The 19,025-nt window shown below is 43.7% G+C and overlaps 1 protein-coding gene across 7 annotated transcripts in view; it reads left to right on the top strand.

Annotated features, from left to right (window-relative positions):
* The window catches only part of CDK5RAP1 (CDK5 regulatory subunit associated protein 1), an 85,796-nt gene that overhangs the window by 33,216 nt on the left and 33,555 nt on the right, over window positions 1-19,025 (top strand). For 2 of the 7 annotated variants that reach the window (XM_043882780.1, XM_043882781.1), the window contains one exon: window positions 1,932-2,188. The exons of the other annotated variants lie outside the window; for them this stretch is intronic. In XM_043882780.1, coding sequence (XP_043738715.1) covers window positions 1,932-2,012 — 81 coding nt within the window. In that variant the 3' untranslated portion in view covers window positions 2,013-2,188. Of the gene's footprint in view, window positions 1-1,931; window positions 2,189-19,025 lie in introns of those variants that run through there. 7 annotated transcript variants of the gene reach the window in all.

The following is a 19,025-nucleotide window of genomic DNA, read 5'->3' as shown; positions in this document are numbered from 1 at the left end:
TTCCTCCCGCCTTCAATCTTTCCCAGTATCAGGGTCTTTTCAAATGAGTCAGTTCTTTGCATCAGGTGGCCAGAGTATTGGAGTTTCAGCTTCAACATCAGTCCTTCCAATGAATATTCAGGACTGATTTCCTTTAGGATGGACTAGTTGGATCTCCTTGAAGTCCAAGACTCTCAAGAGTCTTCTCCAACACCACAGTTCAAAAGCATCAATTCTTTGGCGCTCAGCTTTCTTTATAGTCCAACTCTCACATCCATACATGACCACTGGAAAAACCATAGCCTTGACTAGATGGACCTTTGTTGGCAAAGGAATGTCTCTGCTTTTTAATATGCTGTCTATGTGGGTCGTAACTTTTCTCCCAAGGAGTAAGTGTCTTTTAATTTCATGGCTGCAGTCACCATCTGCAGTGATTTTGGAGCCCCCGAAAATAAAAGTCTGCCATTGTTTCCACTGTTTCTTCATCTGTTTGCCATGAAGTGATGGGACCAGAAGCCATGATCTTTGTTTTCTGAATGTTGAGCGTTAAGCCAACTTTTTCACTTTCCTCTTTCACTTTCATCAAGAGGCTCTTTAGTTCTTCTTTGCTTTCTGCCATAAGGGTGGTGTCATCTGCATATCTGAGGTTATTGATATTTCTCCTGGCAATCTTGATTCCAGCTTGTGCTCTCTCCAGCCCAGCGTTTCTTATGATGTACTCTGCATATAAGTTAAATAAGCAGGGTGACAATATACAGCCTTGATGTACTCCTTTTCCTATTTGGAACCAGTCTGTTGTTCCATGTCCAGTTCTAACTGTTGCTTCCTGACCTGCATACAGATTTCTTAAGAGGCAGGTCAGGTGGTCTGGTATTCCCATCTCTTTCAGAATTTTCCACAGTTTATTGTGATCCACACAGTCATAAAGGCTTTGGCATACTCAGTAAAGCAGAAATAGATGTTTTTCTGGAATTCCCTTGCTTCTTCAGTGATCCAGCGGACGTTGGCAATTTGATCTCTGGTTCCTCTGCCTTTTCTTTTTTTTTTTTTTTTTTATTTCCTCTGCCTTTTCTAAATCCAGCTTGAGCATCTGGAAGTTCATGGTTCATATACTGCTGAAGCCTAGTTTGAAAGATTTTGAGCATTACCTTGCTAGCATGTGAAATGAGTGCAATTGTACAGTAGTTTGAACATTCTTTGGCATTGCACGTCTTTGGGATTGGAGTGAAAACTGACCTTTTCCAGTTCTGTGGCCATTACTGGGTTTTCCAAATTTGCCGACATACTGAGTGCAGCACTTTTTAACTGGAATTCCATCACATACACTAGCTTTGTTCGTAGTAATGCATCTTGGCACAATAAATATCTTAGGAATGTGTTTGACTGGTACAGCCTGGATCACAGCTGCCTTTGGGGTTGGGAGGGCAGCGTCTGTGATAGGCTTCCCAGGTGGCACTAGTGGTAAAGAACCCGCCTGCCAGTGCAGGAGATGCAAGAGACTCGGGTTTGATCCCTGGGTCTGGAAGATCCCCTGGAGGAGGACATGACAACCCACTCCCAGTATTCTTACCTGGAGAATCCCATGGACAGAGGACCCTGGCAGTCCATAGGGTCGCAGAGTCAGACACGACTGAAGTGACTTACCAAGCACACATGTCTGTGTTAGGCAGCTCGTACATAAACCTTGTGGTTGCCTCTGTGGAAGACCATCTCTCAAGAGAAAAGGGAGTAGTGGCTGTCTGGGACTGACCTGTTTTAGACTTCTTAAATTATATACATCAGTATTGTATCAGGTGTCTCTGAGGGTGTAGAGGAAACCGTGCATCCTCGAGATGCTGGCCTGTCATCTCCCATTAGATTCCATTTGGTGGCCTCTCCTTTGGACCATTCACATTAAGTCCCTGTAGTTCAGTCCCAGTTACCTTGCCTTCTTCTGATTGGTTTTCTTTCAGATCACCTCAGCCAGTTCTCAGACACTTAAAGGACATGTTCTCTGCAAGACCACTCTAAAGGACTCCACAGCATATTGCTGACCTTAGTGGTTGGCGTCAGTTCTTTCTGGCAGCAAGAGAAATATGACTGGTCACTAATGGAAGATGAAGCTTTGGAGCCAAGCCTCAAGTGGTGAAGCAACTTTCTATGAAATGGAAAATGCATTTCTTTGCTGCTTTGTGAACAGCTTTTACAGTCATTAAATTTACCTAAAGTAGTTCATTCTTATCTACTTTTACTTCATTTTTGCCTTGGTGAGTGTCTCTGAGATTTTCCCGAATTTCCCAGCCCAGTTTCTGTTGTGGATTGTAATACTTCTCTGGTTCTCTCTCATGTACCCTAGGAATTGGAGACTAAAGGGTTAGGGAAGGTGGAAAGAACCATTTGCTTAGGAAAAACTGCTCTAGATCTTTCTAACATTTTGATTTGATAACATTGACTCAGCTGCCTATCTCCTCACTTTATTTTACCTGAGAAATTCCCTCATGGACCCCCCACCTTTTTTTTTCCCAAGCTTGTCAGATTATTCTTTGCCTTCAGGGGCTTCCCTGGTGGCTCAGAGGTTAAAGCGTCTGCCTGCAATGTGGGAGACCTGGGTTTGATCCCTGAGTCGGGAAGATCTCCTGGAGAAGGAAATGGCAACCCACTCCAGTATTCTTGCCTGGAGAATCCCATGGATGGAGGAGTCTGGTAGGCTACAGTCCACGGAGTCGCAAAGAGTTGGACACGACTTCACTTTCACTTTGACTGACAGCATTTGGATTTTAGAAAACATCATTACCTTCTAGTAGGCTCTGAGGAGTCACTCTTGGCTCCTTAATCTGCCAAGATTATGTCATTCTGTGGGGATCATGTGAAAAAATCCAAAAGATGGTGGTATAGAATATTTGGAGTCAGAAGGACTCTGGTCTAAGTTCCCACTCCATTTTTTCAGAGTTGTGTGAACTTGAGTAGTTATTTTATTATTTATCTGTGCCTTGATTTTCTCATGTGACATGGGATAATAATACAATGCTTATCTCATCTGGAGTTCAGTGAGATTGTACTTGTGAGGAACTTAGCACTGTCTGTGGAACACAGTAAAATCTTAACAGATGAAGAGTGATCATTGAAAAATTTTGCTTCTAAAACACACTGTGTATATTAGGATATGCCGAGGCTTTTATTGTGTATATGGCTATGATCTCCTTTTACCCCTTCCCACTGACCTGCATAGAAACCTTTGAGAATCCCAGGCTAGGAACCTCTTCCATACCAGTTGGCATGGCTTGAGGGGGTTAATCCATCTTCTGGGACTTCCTTGGTGGTCCAGTGGCTAAGACTCTGAGTTCCCATTGCAAGGGGTCTAGGTTCGATCCCTGGTCAGGGAACTAGATCCCACATGCCACGATGAAAGTTGAAGATCCTGCATGCTGCAACTAAGACTTGTTGCAGCCAAATAAAAGTAAATATTAAAAAAAAAAAAATCCATCTTCTATTCAAGAAATATTTGTTACGGCTCTTCACCTCAGTTCTTTATTCAGAAGACATGAAAAACTTTTGGAAATTTTACTTTTTATGAAAAAGTAAATCATACATGTGGTAAATAATTCAAATGATACAACAGGTGTCTGTAATTGGTCAGCTTCCTGCCTTTTACTGTTTTCCTGGATCAGAAAAGGCCAGCATTTGGGACTTCTCTGGTCCAGTGGGTAAGACTCTGTAGTCACAATGCAGAGGGCCTGGATTTGATCTCTGGTTGGGGAACTAGGTCTTGTGTGCATGCTGTAACTAAGAAGTCTCACGTGCCACAACTAAGACCCAGTGTAGCCAAAATAAATAATAAATAAACAAATAATCATTAAAAAAAGAATGCTGCCTAATGTATAGTAGGTGAAAGTGAGAAGTGAAAGTGTTACTTAGTCATGTCCAACTCTTTGCGACCCCATGGACTGTAGCCCACCAGGCTCCTTTGTCCGTGCAGTTTTGCGGTAAGAATACTGGAGTGGGTTGCTATTTCCTGCTCCAGGGTATCTTACTTACCCAAGGATTGAACCTGCATCTCTTGCATCTCCTGCATTGGCAGGCGAATTCTTTATCACTATGTCACCTGGGAAGCCCTTAATGGTTGCTTTGAGAGTTATAATATCTTAATTTATTAACAGCCCAATTGATATTAATTTAGTTTCGAATAGGATTCAAAAACATTGAAGGGTACCATTCCATCCCTTTTTGTTGTTATTGTTCTAAAATACATCTTAATGCACTGTGTACTCCTTAACATAGATTTGTAATTCTTGTTTTACTTAACTCACTTCTGAATCGTACAGGGTAAAGAAAAAGGAGTTACTATTGATTTTCAGGAACTCACATTTGCACTCAGATTTAAATAAAGGAAAATAAGGTTCCTCCTCTTAATGGGAAGTGGCTGGGTTCCTGAAGAGTATGTGGGATGGCAGGTCTTACTGCCGTCTTTGGATTATAGTCTGCCACAGATCTCATGGCAAGAGAAAGAGTTTGGTGATGAGTTGGGAGAGTTGAAAAAAACTGGGAGCTTAGTGTAGATGAAATATTGTCAGGGAGGTAGAGACTGGTCTAATATGGGATGAGATGGAAAAGGTTGACTTTAGGTGCATTGTCCAGAACCTTTGAGGCCTGATGGGTTTTATTTAAATACAGTGGGGAGGCATTGGATGGTTTTTAATTTATTAAATTTTTAAATATTTTTTGACTTTCAGAGAAGTTGCAAAGTGAGTTCATAGAGCATTCTCCTAAGTCATCACACAGCATAGGTTCATTTGTCAGAGCTAGGAAATTGATATTGGCACTTTGCTATTCACCAAAGGCAAAACTTCATTCAGATTTCACCAGCTTTTCCTCTGATAAATGTACCTTTCTATTCCAGTATCCAGTCCAAGGTACCACATTGCATTTAGTTGTCATGTCTCCTCGGTCTCTTGTGATTTATGAAAGTTACTCAGTCTTCCCTTGTTTTTCGTGACTGATGCTTCTGAAGAGTACTAGTCACAAATTCTCAGTTTGGATTTTTCTGCTATTATGCTTAGTACCTTTATTATCAAATCATACCAGAGTGTACATGATATAAACATCATTGTTGAAGTTAATCTTTTATCACCTACTAGTTGGTGGGGATTAAGCCCAAACTCCAAAGCGGGGGGTTCTTTACATGTATTATTTGGAATTCTATAGGAAAAATGCCTCTTTCCCCCTATTTATGTATTTATTTGATCATTTTTGTCAGAATGGACTCATGGGTGTTTATACTATGGTTTATACTCTGATATTTATTTAATTTTGCTCAAATTGATCCCAGTCTGGGCATTGGGAGCTCTTTCAGGTTGACTCTTGTGCCCTTTTGTTTTTCTTAGTTTTTGTTAATGTTTTGTTTCATGTTTTTAAATTTTAAATTTTAAAATAGTTTTACAGAATTATTGCAAAAATGGTGCAGAGAGTTTCTCTAGACACTGTACCCAGTTTTCCCTATTCTAATATTTTATTATGGTTCATTTGTTACAATTAATAAATCAATAGTGATGCATTAATTACTGAAAACCATACTTTATTCAGATAGCTTCAGTTTTTCCCTAATCTCTATTTTTCCAGAATTCCATCTGGGAGGCCACATTATAGTCATGTCTCTTTAGGCTCCTCTTGACTCAGACTTGTAATTTTGATGACATTGATAGTTTTGAGGAGAACTGGTCAGATATTTTGCAGTGTCCCTCTGTTGGGATTTGTTATGTTTTTCTCATGTTTAGATTGGAATTACGTGTTTTGGGAAGGAAGACCACGAAGGGAAAATACCATTCTCATTCCATCATAAGGGTACATACTATTAATATGATTTATCACTGTTTATACTAACCTTGATCACTTGGCTTCAGGTAGTGTTTGTTAGGTTTTTTCATTGTACAATTGCTCTTTTTTTCTCCTTTCCATACTGTGCTCTTTGGAGAAAAGTCACCATGTGCAGCTGAAGCTTACTGAATGGAAGTTATGCCCTACCTCCTCAAGGGTGCAGTAGCTGTGTAAATCATTTTGGCTTCTGCACAGGAGATTTGCCTGTTCTCACCTGTATATTTACTGAATCATTTATGTTAGTATAGGCTGCTAGGTATTTATTTTACTTTATGGGTTATAGTCCAGTTGTTGAGTCACTAAGTCATGTCTGACTCTCTGCGACCCCATGGACTGCAGCATGTCAGGCTCCTCTGTCCTCCACCGTCTCCCAGAGTTTGCTCAGATTCATGTCCATTGAGTTGGTGATGCTCTCTAACCATCTCATCCTCCGCTTCCCCCTTCTCCTTTTGCCTTCAGTCTTTACTAGCATCAGGGTCTTTTCCAGTGAGTTGGCTCTTCACATCAGGTGGCCAAAGTATCAGAGCTTCAGCTTCAGCACCCCTTCTAATGAATATTCAGGATTGATAATCCAGTACTCCTTTATATATTTCATTGGCCAAATTCTTTCAGCTCTGGAAGCTCTTTTTCTTGGCTCTCTATCCCTTTGACACACTTCCACTTTTGTATGAGTGCCTTCGTCCTTGCATCTGAGCTGTTCTGGGTCATCTTTTCTATTTCTTTTCTAGTCCTAGAATTAGCCATTTCTCCAAGGGGACTGGTTAGGTTCCTTTGATAAAGAATGGTGTAGAAATCAACATTTGGGTACTAGATATACTCGTTGCTAGTGTGATTTGGAAGGTTTCTTGTTTTTTATTTATTAAAATTTTTTTGTGCGTACCTTTTAAAAAAGTCTGTATTGAATTAGTTACAATATTGCTTCTGTTTTATGTTTTGGTTTTTTGGCTGTGAGGCATGTGGGAGCTTAGCTCTCTGACCAGGGATCAAACCCTCACCTGCTGCATTGGGAGGTGAAGTCTTAACCACTGGATCACAAGGGAAGTCCCGTTTTTTGTTTTTTAAATGGAAGTGGAATTCACATAACATAAAATTAAATTGTTCAATTACAACCTCTATCTAGTTCCAAACCATCGCTCCAGAATGGAACACCATACCCATTAAGAGTGTGATTGGGTCTTTGTCTTGTGCGATCCTGTCCCTTGCTGTAAGGCACGCCTAGTCTCTGGCCTTGCTTCCCTTTCTGATCTTTTGTGTCTACAACCTGAGCTGTTTTGGTTCCGGAGCACATAGTTGTGCGAGACACTGGCATAGGGCAGAGAGTCTCTGCCTGGTATAGAGTTCATAGTTGTGTTTCTCATTATCCGTGTTGTATATTTTTCTGGGTTCCTTTGCATTTACTGACCTAACGTTGATTGGCTTTCCTCTCACAGCCACTTGGCCTGGCCTGTAGTCCCTGAGCTGGGATCTAGATCCTTTGCTGCCCTGTTTATGGTATTATCGGACACTTATCTGCTCTGTTCCATCCAGCTTTTAGCATTTGGACTGTGCCCTTCAGTTTTTAACATGTGATGATGGGGAAGTTGGATCCTAGCCCCTGTGTGATTTTCATGTTGGGCCAATGAACAGAAGAGAAAGTTTGGCATTTGGGAGGGGAGGCCTGAGCTATGGGAAGAAGTCTTAATCATTGTCAGGATTGTTCCCTAGAGCACTCAATAAAGTAATCCTGAGTTTTGTGGCCTCATCACTCATATTACTAATTTTATGTCCCCAGTAAGAAGTGCTTTTACTAGTCATAAACACACAATGGAATTCCTATTTGTAAGAATTAAAGACATATCACTTTTTTTTTATTCTGCATGAAAACAGGTTATTTATTGGTGAGATAATTAGAAAAGTCCCTCCTATCCCTGGATTCCTGCCTTTCTTACACTTGTTAATTCAGGGTATTGTTGGTGAAATTCCAAAGCATAGTTGGACATGTTGAGAACACTAACTGTACTTAATTCCTTAGTTAAAAGGATGTCTTGTCCACAGTGTTTCATAGAGAGGGATTACAGAGTGTCTTTGCTTTCATTCCGAAACATTCCCTGGCTTCCGGTGCTGGGTTTAGTTTGCGGCTTGAAAATCAGTCTGTGGGGAGACAAAAGACAGCCAGTTATACTGCTAATTACGTAAGCTGGTGCAGGCACAGGCTGAGCCAGCCAGTGTACTCCATCCCCCTGACCACAGCACTGGCGTTAAGGATGGGGATGTGGAACAGTTCAGGCCAATGGGAGCCCCAGATGTTACTTCTGGATGACTGTCATTTGTTATTCCAGAAACAGGGTGAAGTTCCTGGTAGTGGGAGACCCCCAATGCAGAGCCAAAATAGAGCCCACCCCAAAGGATTTAAGAGTCAAGAGATGAATTCTGGGGTCACATTTGGGCCACTACTGAAGTTAGCACCATCCCTGGATGTTCAGGACCAATAATTCTTTGTTGTTGCTTGAACCAGTTTTGGTTGAGCTTCCTGTCACTTGCAGCTGAAACACAATTGACATTCATCTCATCCAGTCCCTTAACTAGGGTGGAATGGGGGAGGCTAAGTGATATGTCCAGGCCCCTCATAGTTACGGAGCATAAGAGTGGGAGGTAGAAAGCTAACATTGAGGCAAGTGCTGATTTTACCAGCCTCTGCACTCTAGTAATTGATTTGGTCACAGATTCATGGACTTTGGGGGATTAAGTAAAAATTGGAATGTAAGACTTCTGAAATTTGAGCCAACATGAAAGAAATTAATGTTTTCCCAGTCAGATGGCATACTCATTAAACATGTTTATCAAGAATGGAATATTGTAAGGGTGATGGAGATTCTAAACTTCTTTACTCTCTTGTATATCTTCTCTAGTTCCATCCCTCTTTCACTGTTTTCCTGGTGGCAAATTTACATAAAAGTTCCATCCTTTTAACTGTTTTTCAGAAAGCAAGTTCTTTTTTCAGGTTTCTCTTAAGTGTGAGGTTAGATAGATGGGAAGAAGGGGAAATCTGAGTCAGGGTGGTAAAGAACTAGAGGCTTCACAGTCACAAGGTGACAGTGTGGATGAATCAGGTGTATGTAGTGGGGATGCAGGGCTTCCCTGGTGGCCCAGTGGTAAAGAATCTGCCTGCCAATGCAGAAGACATGGGTTCCGTCCCTGGCTTGGAAAGATCAGTTGGAGGAGGAAATGGCAACACATTCCAGTATTCTTGCCTGGAAAATCCCATGGACGGAGGAGCTTGGTGGGCTACAGTCCATGGGGTCACAAAGAGGTGGACATGTCTGGGCATGCATGCACGTGTTTCCACTCTCAGGGTTAGAACTTACATGGTAACTAAAGGGACAGTAGTCAGTGAATCTGCTTAGGAAAGACCAGGGATGGAGCTGGTGAGACAGCCCAGACAGACTTTGATGCCAGGGCCCACTGGCCTTATTCATTACTCTGAAGACTGAAGCGCAGAGTGGACTTTAATGTGAAAGGAAAATGTTTATGTTTCTTTCTCTTACCGAGTTAAGCACTTGAAGCTTGGCACCGTTTAGAGAATTTGGGATTACTCCTAGTGGAATATTCCATTGATTTATGTTTCCTGAAAAAAAGAAGGCACATCTTATGATCTGAGTTGAAAGAGACAATGGCTAGACTGGGTTGTTTTAGCCACAGTCAACTGGAGAATGTCTCTGGGCAGAGTATGGCTCTAGGAGAAATCTCCCCCGCCCCTTCAACAGAGGGATCTGAGTTAAGACACAGTTTCTCCTAGTCTTCTGTGTGTGTGAGGGTGAGTTCTCAAGGACCCTAGAGCTAACTGGAAATCTGATGGGTATAATTGATACCAAGAGATATGCTGGCATGTCTGCCCTCTTTCTTTTAAGAAACCAGAAGAATTAAGCCTTGCTCTTTTGATTTCATTTGCAATACATCAATCCCTCTAGAGTTCATCATTAATAAGTATAGATGGCATCTTGTGTCCTCTCTCCTGATGATTATCAGGGTTATGAACTCATACTCCTAAATTTCTCAAACTCTATTCTCTATGTGACTAGGTGACGTGGTCCATGTTTCTTTCCTCTAAGTGGCATAATGCTGTTCTGAAGACACCTGGTGGGCTGGATTTCATTTGGACCGGGAGAAGAGGCGTTTTGATTTGGTTTTCATGTTTTACCATCTCAAGGTGCTGCGGTCCGTATCTGATAACAGAAACGTGCCCTTCAGCCCCACAGTGGCCAGACGACAGTCTGCTTGCTGCTGCAGCACAGGCTGCAGTGTGCTGCCCCGTCTCTACCTTTCAGCGACACTAACTTTTATGGTGTTCACGTTACTAGTTCCACATACCGATAACAGCAGGTAGAAATCTCTTCAGAACTCCAGGTAACACATCTCTTCCTTCATCCTGCTGAAAAAGTTAGGTGGAGTGTTTTTGTTAGTACCTCTGCTCGCCTCCTAGCTAGTCCTCACATGGTGGAAAGTGGTCTTGGGTTCCTCTGGACATGTGGGCTTTTTTTTTTCTTCTGGTACTTGACAAGGCTATGTGGGGAGGTGGATCTCAATCTGTCCCTCAGGCCTCTAATTCTTTGGGGATTCTCAAAGGCCCTTCACGTAGGTTTTTGATGCCTTGGATGGCTCCTTGGCCAGTGTTTATTGGGCTCCTGTCATGTCCCAGACATTGTTGTCGGCACCAAGATGCAGCTGTGTGCCCTTAGGCCAGATGCAGTTTCAGCATTTTGGGAGGATGGACTGTACTCTTTGGATCCATTCCGGGTCCCTCCTAGATCTGGTGCTCTGTTTACCTTCCTTTTGCATTCACTGTAACAGGCCTGTGATTCCACGCTGCCTACCCTTTGCACATCCTATTTCCTCTACCTGGTACACACCTTTGCTCTCTGGTAAACTCCTGCTCCTTCTTCAGGGCTGAGTTCAGGCATCGTTTTCTCAGTGAACCCACAGTCTGCCTACCAGTTCATGCTTTCTGCCCATTGTCTTTTTCATGGTCAGTTGATAGCTGTTGCACCAGTGTCTGTTCCCTGTCTGGTGGGTAGTTACATGCGGTCAGGGTTCACGCCTTCTGTGATCCTTCCCCTGCACAGAGCTTGCCCTAACACGTAGCTGCCCAGTACAGGTAAGATGAAGCAGCCTGGGTTTACACTAACTCCCAGAGTCTACCTCTCAGCTGACATGCCCCTGTCTCAGGGCTGACACCTGGGACATAGACATAAGGTTGTTTGCCTCTGGGTGCCTATTGTGTGCCTTCAGCCAGTGTGTGGTTACTAGACTCTTAATGATGGGGCTTAATTTATATATGGTTTTAATCTGTCCTTGTCCTTCTACTTAAACTAGAGAGTCACTCTTGGAACCTGGGACCTCACCATTGTTTCATGTTACAGATTTCAGGGTCAGACATGTAGTGATGCTCACTAAATGTTTGACTGTTTGTTGAATGAAAGTATAATTATGTGCATGTGGAAGATCAAATGTCATAAAGATGGGGGTAGTGAGATGCTCTGGTGAGCCAAGGCATAATTAGTATCCACATCATCTTTTTTTCCTTTCTGTGGACCCCCAAGACTTCCTGGTATATCAGAATCACCCAACACTAAAAGAGCACAGATTCTAAGCCTTCCTTTAGGTCATTAACTGAGGTCATTGAATGAGGTTGGGGAACCGGGTTTTAAGAGCTTCCCAGAGAGAACCTAGGTTTGGAACCTGCAGTCCTGTTCCACATTATGTCTGTGATCCAGTCTGCATGACTTTTTTTTTTTTTTTTTTAATGCAGAGTCCTGTTTTACTGAGTGCCTGGCTTTAAAATAATTTCTCACCTATCATAGATAAATATTTTGAAAAATCAGATTGACTTACAGCCTCAGGGGGTGTCACACTGTATACAGCCCTGCCAGGAAATAAAATATAAGGAAAAATTATTTTCAAATAACAATTATTAACCAGTGCTAAAGTAGAGTGTAGATTATTAGCTCAGTTGCTTCTTGAAGTCACTTATAAAATGTTATAATAAGTACAGAGGAGAAAGAGCAGATTTAAGGTGCATAACAGCATGTGAGTAAAACTTCCTTCTGATTTCCCTGTAATGATCCAAGTATTTTTCAAAGGCCTTGTCTATTATTCTTTGCATGTGATTTGAATTGGGTTTTTTTTTTTTTCTTAATTGGGGGATAATTGCTTTACAATATTGTGTTGGCTTCTGCCATACAACAACATGAATCACTCATAAGTATACATAGGTCCCCTCCCTCTTGAGCCATCCCCACCCTCGCCCCATCCCACCCCTCTGGGTTGTCACAGAGCACCAGGTTGAGCTCCCCGTGCCTACACAGTAGTTTTTGAATTGGTTTCTTGATATTGCATCCTATGCTGATGAATGTCAAGAGGAGTTTGTAGTTAATAGACTGTACCTCTCAATCTTGATGGTTGTTTGGATTTTGTTGTTTGAAATCTCACTTGCATGGGAGATGATGACATTCTGCATGAATATAAAACAAACATAAGTTGAAAAATACTCTGACCAGGCTACTCAGCAAACGTGTCACGTTGTGATGTGACCAACAACACATCAACAAAGTGACAAAGTGACAGGTGAGGCCTGGAGTGGAGATGACCAGGTCTTAGGAGACAGCCTGCCAGCCTGGTTGGTCTCCTCCTAGGGACACTCTGACCCCCAGAGTTTTGGTACTAGTTCCCCCTACAGAGCACTCTTCTTTCCATGGGACCTCTGCTCCTATTCATTCTTCCTCACAGCTCATTCTCAGTTTGTTACTCGGCACTCACCGTCTGCCCAGTGGCTATCTTCTCACCATTCCTTGCCACAGTGACCCAGTAGGTGGCGTTGATTTTGTTGTTCGGCAGGTGGTTGTAAGCGACTTTGGTGATTGCTGCGTCCAGGTTGTTTATCTGTGGTAAAGAAGTCATCGTTTAGAGTGTAGAGAGGGAGAAGGGCTGCAGGATGTTGCATGGTGAGATATCCATGCATTGCTCGATTCCGTTATTCAGATATTTATGGATCCTGTGGTACGCGCTGGTCACCTTGCTGGGTGCTGCCACAGCTGATATGACCACACAGACACCATCTCATTCCAGACATCTCCCTTTATCTCATTTCCTCTCTTGAAAAGACAGTGGGGCCCGTGGCACAGAAACGCGTTTCTATTACTCCTCATCCAGTTTAGAGCCCATTTCTTTCTGTGCTCTTGTAGCAGATAGCTCTGCACCTGATGATTTTGGGAGACTGTTAAGGAAGCATTGAAATAGGACCTTGCACATGGAGAGTACTGAAGATCATGATTTTGTTGTAACTGCCTGCCTTCTACCACTTTCTGGGCAGGAAGCAAGTGAATACCTCCTACGTAGATAAACCCACTCCCTCGCACATGCTGAGAGTGTTGGTTAAGTCGCTTCCCTCACTTTGGTCACCTGTAAAATGGGGAGGAGCAGCTCTGCCCCCCAGAACTCCTGCCCGCCCTGTGCCCCTGCTCTCTCCCTTCCCCTGGTACATTATATACAAGACCCAAGTAGACGGCCATTCAGGGAAAATCTGTATCCCAAACATTTCCTCGTCTTCCTCTCTGGAAGAATGTTCCAGAACCCTCTTGGCATTCCTACCTTCTCTCACTTAGAGGTTGTTGGGCTAGACTTAAGCAAAGAGGAGGATGGAGGGGCCATGTGGATGAGGCTAACCTTGACAGAGCTCTCCTTGGCAGTTTTAGTGATGATCTCCCTGAGCATCATTTGGGACAAAATCACGGCAGTGTTGACGCTTTTAGGATCTGGAGGAAGGTGCCTTCCAAGCACAGGGGATTTATTTTGGTTAAAGTAGGCCTAGAGAGAGAACAAGAGAAACATCCGTGTTATTGTGTGAGACTGCCGTCAATTTCAGGGTCTTCGAAGGCCCATCCTTGATGCTGAGGAGTGTGGTGGCCCCATGCGAGCCCCACAGTGGACGAGCATGAAGACAGCGCAGTTGACCTCCCAGCCCCCTTGTTGCAGGTATGTAGGGGAGTCGTGGGAGAGAGGAGCCCCTGAGGGAGGAGGAAGCACTGCCGTCTCCAGCCGATTAGCCCTGAAACAGTGCTCCTCGGTCCCCCAGACCTCCGATTTTCCAAGAGAAGTTATGTGGCTTCATTTTCCAGTGAATTCCTCCATGTAAATGTTGCCTCAGGTAATATGTGTGTGTGAATGCATTTTGTACCTAACTCACAGTTCTCCCAACCTTAGAATGACTGTCTTGTCAAGCACACTCAAGGCTCATCTTATCTATGGAATTCTGGCCTCCTTTGAATGATTCCTCTTCCTTCCGTATACATTGTGTTCTCTGTTTATAAGGTGCAAACTGCACATGGCAGGAAATTTGACAAGTCCAGAAGGGAAAAGAGATTTTGAGTGGATATCACTAATATTTCACCTTATTTTCTTTCTTTGCCTGTATATAATATCACTTGTATTATGCTTTAAAAAATTAACCATACCTTCATACTTTGTAAGCATTTCTAATAATCTCATACTTAAGCTTAGTTATTTCCTTCCAGTTCATTTCCAATTTTTTTTCCCCCTTGTCATTAATACTTGTATTTCTTTGTGCTTAAATATATCTGTACCTGGGATGTCTTTACAGATGGATTCCCACGAGTAGGGTTAAGTGGGCCCAAAACCTTGCCTCTCTTGAGTACTCCTCCTAGCCTAGTTTTCCATTCCCTGGGTGGTTGAGAGGGTGGGTGGGAGAGTCTACACTTTTTCTTTCCTTAAATATAGTCTGTTGAATGTCTAACCGGTGCTGGGTACATCCTGCTCGTCAAGAAAAAGTTGTCATCATTGGGTATGCATCTCAGGCACTGTGCATTAGAAATAAATGGAAGGGAAAACATGGCTGGCCCCTGTAGCAGGCACTTAGCTGTTATGGTAGAAGCCTGGAGATCGCCACAGGGTGAAGGTCTGGGGATCCGAGGAGGGAGGAAAGCTGGTTTGTCATGATTTGGAGTTTATTTGGTGAGTTCAGGGATATCTCCAGGCCTCTTACAGAACCCATCATAAGCACGAAGAACACTTACACAGTAGAGGATTGAAAGACCTTCTGCAGAAATCCTGGAACCTTTAACTTGGTAGTTGAACAAGCCAGTAGCTGCAGGTGAGAGGAAGAGAGCATGTGGAGACACTTGCAGTCCCCTGGAGGTTGTGCTCTGGACGCCTCCCTTTCCCTTGGTCCCAGGCAGAAACCTGCTGCCTCACTAGCTTTTCCACGTGTGTCTAGGAGGAGACTGTGGAGAGGAAGGTGATGTGACAACACCACTAAGAGTCTTGCTGCCCAGGCCCCATATTTCGTCTGCTCTGGGTCATGGGACATGTCAACAGGTTCCAGCTTGGACTGTCTTGGCAACTGCCATCCTACTGTGTCCTGTTATCTTGGTCTCCTGGATGTTAGGAGACCTGAGAGGGATTTTCTGCTTCCCAGCCTCCTTGGTGTGAGGGTGCTCCTTGCTCAAACTCCACACTGGGTACTTTGCACCCCACTGGGACTGGGGCACTACCAGAGACTCCAGAGGGGCTCTGTGTCCTGTTGTGTCTTGGAGAATGAGTCACCGTGGTTCAGCGAAGCTGCTAAGTTGCCATATTTTCAGCCTGGGTGCTTGGGGAGGCAGCTCACAGCTCCATCCTCTCCTGCCTATCACCTATAGGATCCCAAAGAAGCCTGGGCCGCCTGCCTCCATTGACCTGGGCAGCCCTGGTGGGGAGGGTGGGGGTCTGGTGGTTGTACTCACAGTTCTTGCATTCATAGACATCACTGAGCTCAATGCCACACGATTTTGATTCTTCAATCTGTTAAAGGGCTCATCTGTTAGCTTTGCCAAGGGAGTGCAGCAGTCCTGTCCGCCTGTCCCCTTCCCTCGGTCCTCCTCTTCTCCCTGTCCTATTTCCTGGTTTCCTTTTTGCCAGAACTCATCCTCCCCCACTCCTGCCCCAACCTGGAACATTATCCTATCCTGCTACTGGGGTATTTTGGGCTGGGGGTGGGGGAGGGGATGCTTCCGTAGAAACAGAACTCTTGAGGCCTGATGTCCCTCTAGCACCAGACTGTATCTGAGGTAAGGGCCTCTTCCTGTGTCCCCCAGCAACGTAGACCTCCGAGGCAGTGCCCTCCCCTGTCCCACGACTTACCTTGTCGTTCATAGTTACTGTCAGCAATTGAGAAATGGTATCTTCCAAGGGCAGAGGCAGAGGCAAAATACCTGTGACCCTGGGGAAGATACATGTGGAGAACTTGTATCACACATGTGTACCTGTGTGACCCTTAACATTTCTGGTTTTGCCCAAGCATCCATTGATGAATCAATGGCAGTGATGTCCTTCTGTTTAATTTGTGCCCTAAGCCCTTTCACTTTCAGTTTTAGTCACTAAGAAAGATGGAAGGATACCTGAGAAAACTCCCAAAGCCAGAGAGCTGACCCAGCAATCTCACAGGGAGGAATTTATCCTGCAGATACCATGTCAGTGGTAAACAGACTTGTCTGGGACCTTATTCACCTGTTCAGTACAAAAGTTAGTAGCTGGGAAAAAAGCAACTATTCCTTGATAGGATCTGTTAAGTAAGTGATAGTGTGTCTTCATAATGGAGTACTAGGCAGCCATAAAATATGAAGAAGTGATTTATATTCTGATGTGACCAATTCAAAGCAGTTTTTAAAAATATCAACAGAGGCCAGAAAAGTGTATATAATAAACCAGCCCATTTCTCTGTGTGTATACATACACACGTTTGTTGCATATGCAAATAATATCTCTGAAAGCCAATGGAAAAATTGGGTCCTTTGGTTGCTTCCAGGAAGGATAATTAGCCGGTGTATATGGGTGGGAGGGAGAATTGCACTGTATGGCTTTTTGAATCATTTGAATTTTGATATAGGTGAATGGATTATTACTTATGCAAGAAAATAGAACTGTGTACAAAAAAGTAGCAAAGAGAACACAGGCAGAGTGAGAGAAGGCTGTGTTCAGACCCAGTGGGCCATTTGCAAGCAGAGGCTCTTCTCTGGGCCTCCTCTATTGATGGTTCAAACCTCTGGGTTGGCTGAGCTGGTCTCTTAAGTGTGGTACCAGCAAGTCTATTTGGACATACAGGCCGCTTGATCCAGAAAATGAGAAAAAATGGTCTCACGTACTCCTCCACTATCTGTATGTTGACTTTCTTGACTTCTATGTTCTTCCCCTGGACTAGGAGGTTGACACATTCCGTGGTGTTGGTGGAAATTCCAATTTGCAGAGTTACATCTGCATGCACTTGAAATCCCAGTATGCTGACTACAGGTCCTGCTAGGCTGTGGAGAACAAGATGCAGGTGAACTCAGGTCCCATTGCAAGATGTCACTCAGCCAAAGCAATAGGTATTTTGGGAATCACCAGGTTATTTGAGTGAGGGTAAGTTTGATGCTTTCCAATAAGTATGCCCCGTGGTTGGCCAATCTCCTATACATAGAATTCAGAGCTTGGCTCAAAGGAGGTATTCAGTCAACATTGTCAAAATCACCCTCCTAACCACTCTTCAAGGGTCTTGTTGGGTGGCACCAGGCTGACTTGTAACAAGGTCACTTTTGTGCCCCGCACTCCCAGCTGTCCATTGTGTGGGTGACAACATAGGAAAAACCCACCATTTACCAGAGCCTGGTCTTCTTTGAGCCAGATATTTTGAAGAAGATAGCTGGTTCTTCCTGACACTGTTAACTGTAGTGGTCCCAGATGTGGACTCTGGAAGCAGAACACCTGGGCTCAAATCCGGCCACTGCCACCGTTTGGTTGAGGGACTATGAGCAAGGTTTATAACTGGTTTTGCTAGTTTAAACTGGTTTTCTAGTCTAGAAACAGGACTGCTTTCCTGATGAGGTTGTCAAGAGGCTTCCTGAGTTAAGAGTGTCTCAGTTAAGGGCCTGGCTGGAGCTCAATCAGTGATAGGTATCAGGGATGTGAATGTATTAGTCCAAGAAATCTTCTCTCCAGTGTGGATTCCCTTGCCCCTCTCACATCTTCCTGTGTGCCCTGGGGCTCCTCTGTTAACCTTGTCCCTCCCCCAAGTGAGTTGACACCCACTGAAGACAGGGACCGCCTGCCTTTAGTCTTTGCTCTGTCAAACACAGCATCTGGTACAGAGCAGCAGTTATTAACTACCCGTTAGGTGGATGAGTGAATGTGTGTATGCGTGCGTGTTTAAAATCTCTAGTTTCCTGAGGGCACTTTAATCATGTCTGTTTCCCCTCAACTTCGTACCACAGTGTTTGTAGAGTGAGCTGACTCTTCTTGGAGAGTCAAGATTATTTGGAAGGCATATTTCCCCTAAGACCAGTGTACATGTTGATATGAAATGAGTTCTCCATGGTTTCTGTCTTCATTGCTCATCTATCAAATTATGCAGATTTCACATGGAGATCAGGATTTCTGGCTTTTTTTTAGTACTATTTGAGAGTGGGGCTCCGTGGTGTTATGTTGTCACCTTGCTCCTCGGGGCTGGAGGAACGAGGCAGCTGGGCCCCTTTCGCTCCACCCTCAACCATCCTGCCTTACTCTTTGTTGTCTCTGTTTGGCTCTTGGACACTAGATCTTAAGTCACTAGTCCAGGCTGTTTCAGTTGACTGATTTGGAAATAGGCTCACCCGTTTCCACCTATGAAGGCAGTAGTCACAGCGTGGACAAGGATCCCATTGCCTGTCATGGTTGACGTCATGTTCTCCACAGTCACTTTTTCAACCTCTAATCTGTAAAGTGACAGTATCAAGTATAAGTGTCAGTCCTGGCTCAAAGAATCAGTCTGGGTAACAAGAGAAACACTGTTGAAACAGGCAGTTAACAACCTACCCACCCATCTATCTCTGGGACTCCCCAGCCACCTTACCCACTTGGTTCTTTCTTTCCTCCTTCCTTTTTTGTTTTTTTTTTTTTTTGTTTGTTTTTTAAACAATACAATAGCTCTGACTCTTGGGGGCAGTTCCACGGACACCAGTACCACTCTCAAAAAAAAAAAAGGTGGCCCAGTTCTTTAAGGTCAAGAAATCTTGATCATATTTCCCCCCGAAAGGATAGCATTTCAGCACCGAGTTAAAATATTGCTTCATGAAAACATGGTTGCCCTTTTCCATGGGATCATTGGGAGCTGAACATCAGTATCTCCAAACAGTAGCTTTTCGTCTTGTGCCAGA

Source organism: Cervus elaphus, chromosome 23, assembly GCF_910594005.1.
Source record: "Cervus elaphus chromosome 23, mCerEla1.1, whole genome shotgun sequence".
Taxonomy (NCBI): Eukaryota; Metazoa; Chordata; class Mammalia; order Artiodactyla; family Cervidae; genus Cervus; species Cervus elaphus.
The sequence above is the reverse complement of the archived record's forward strand: the minus strand, read 5'-3'. Positions and strand labels throughout refer to the sequence as shown.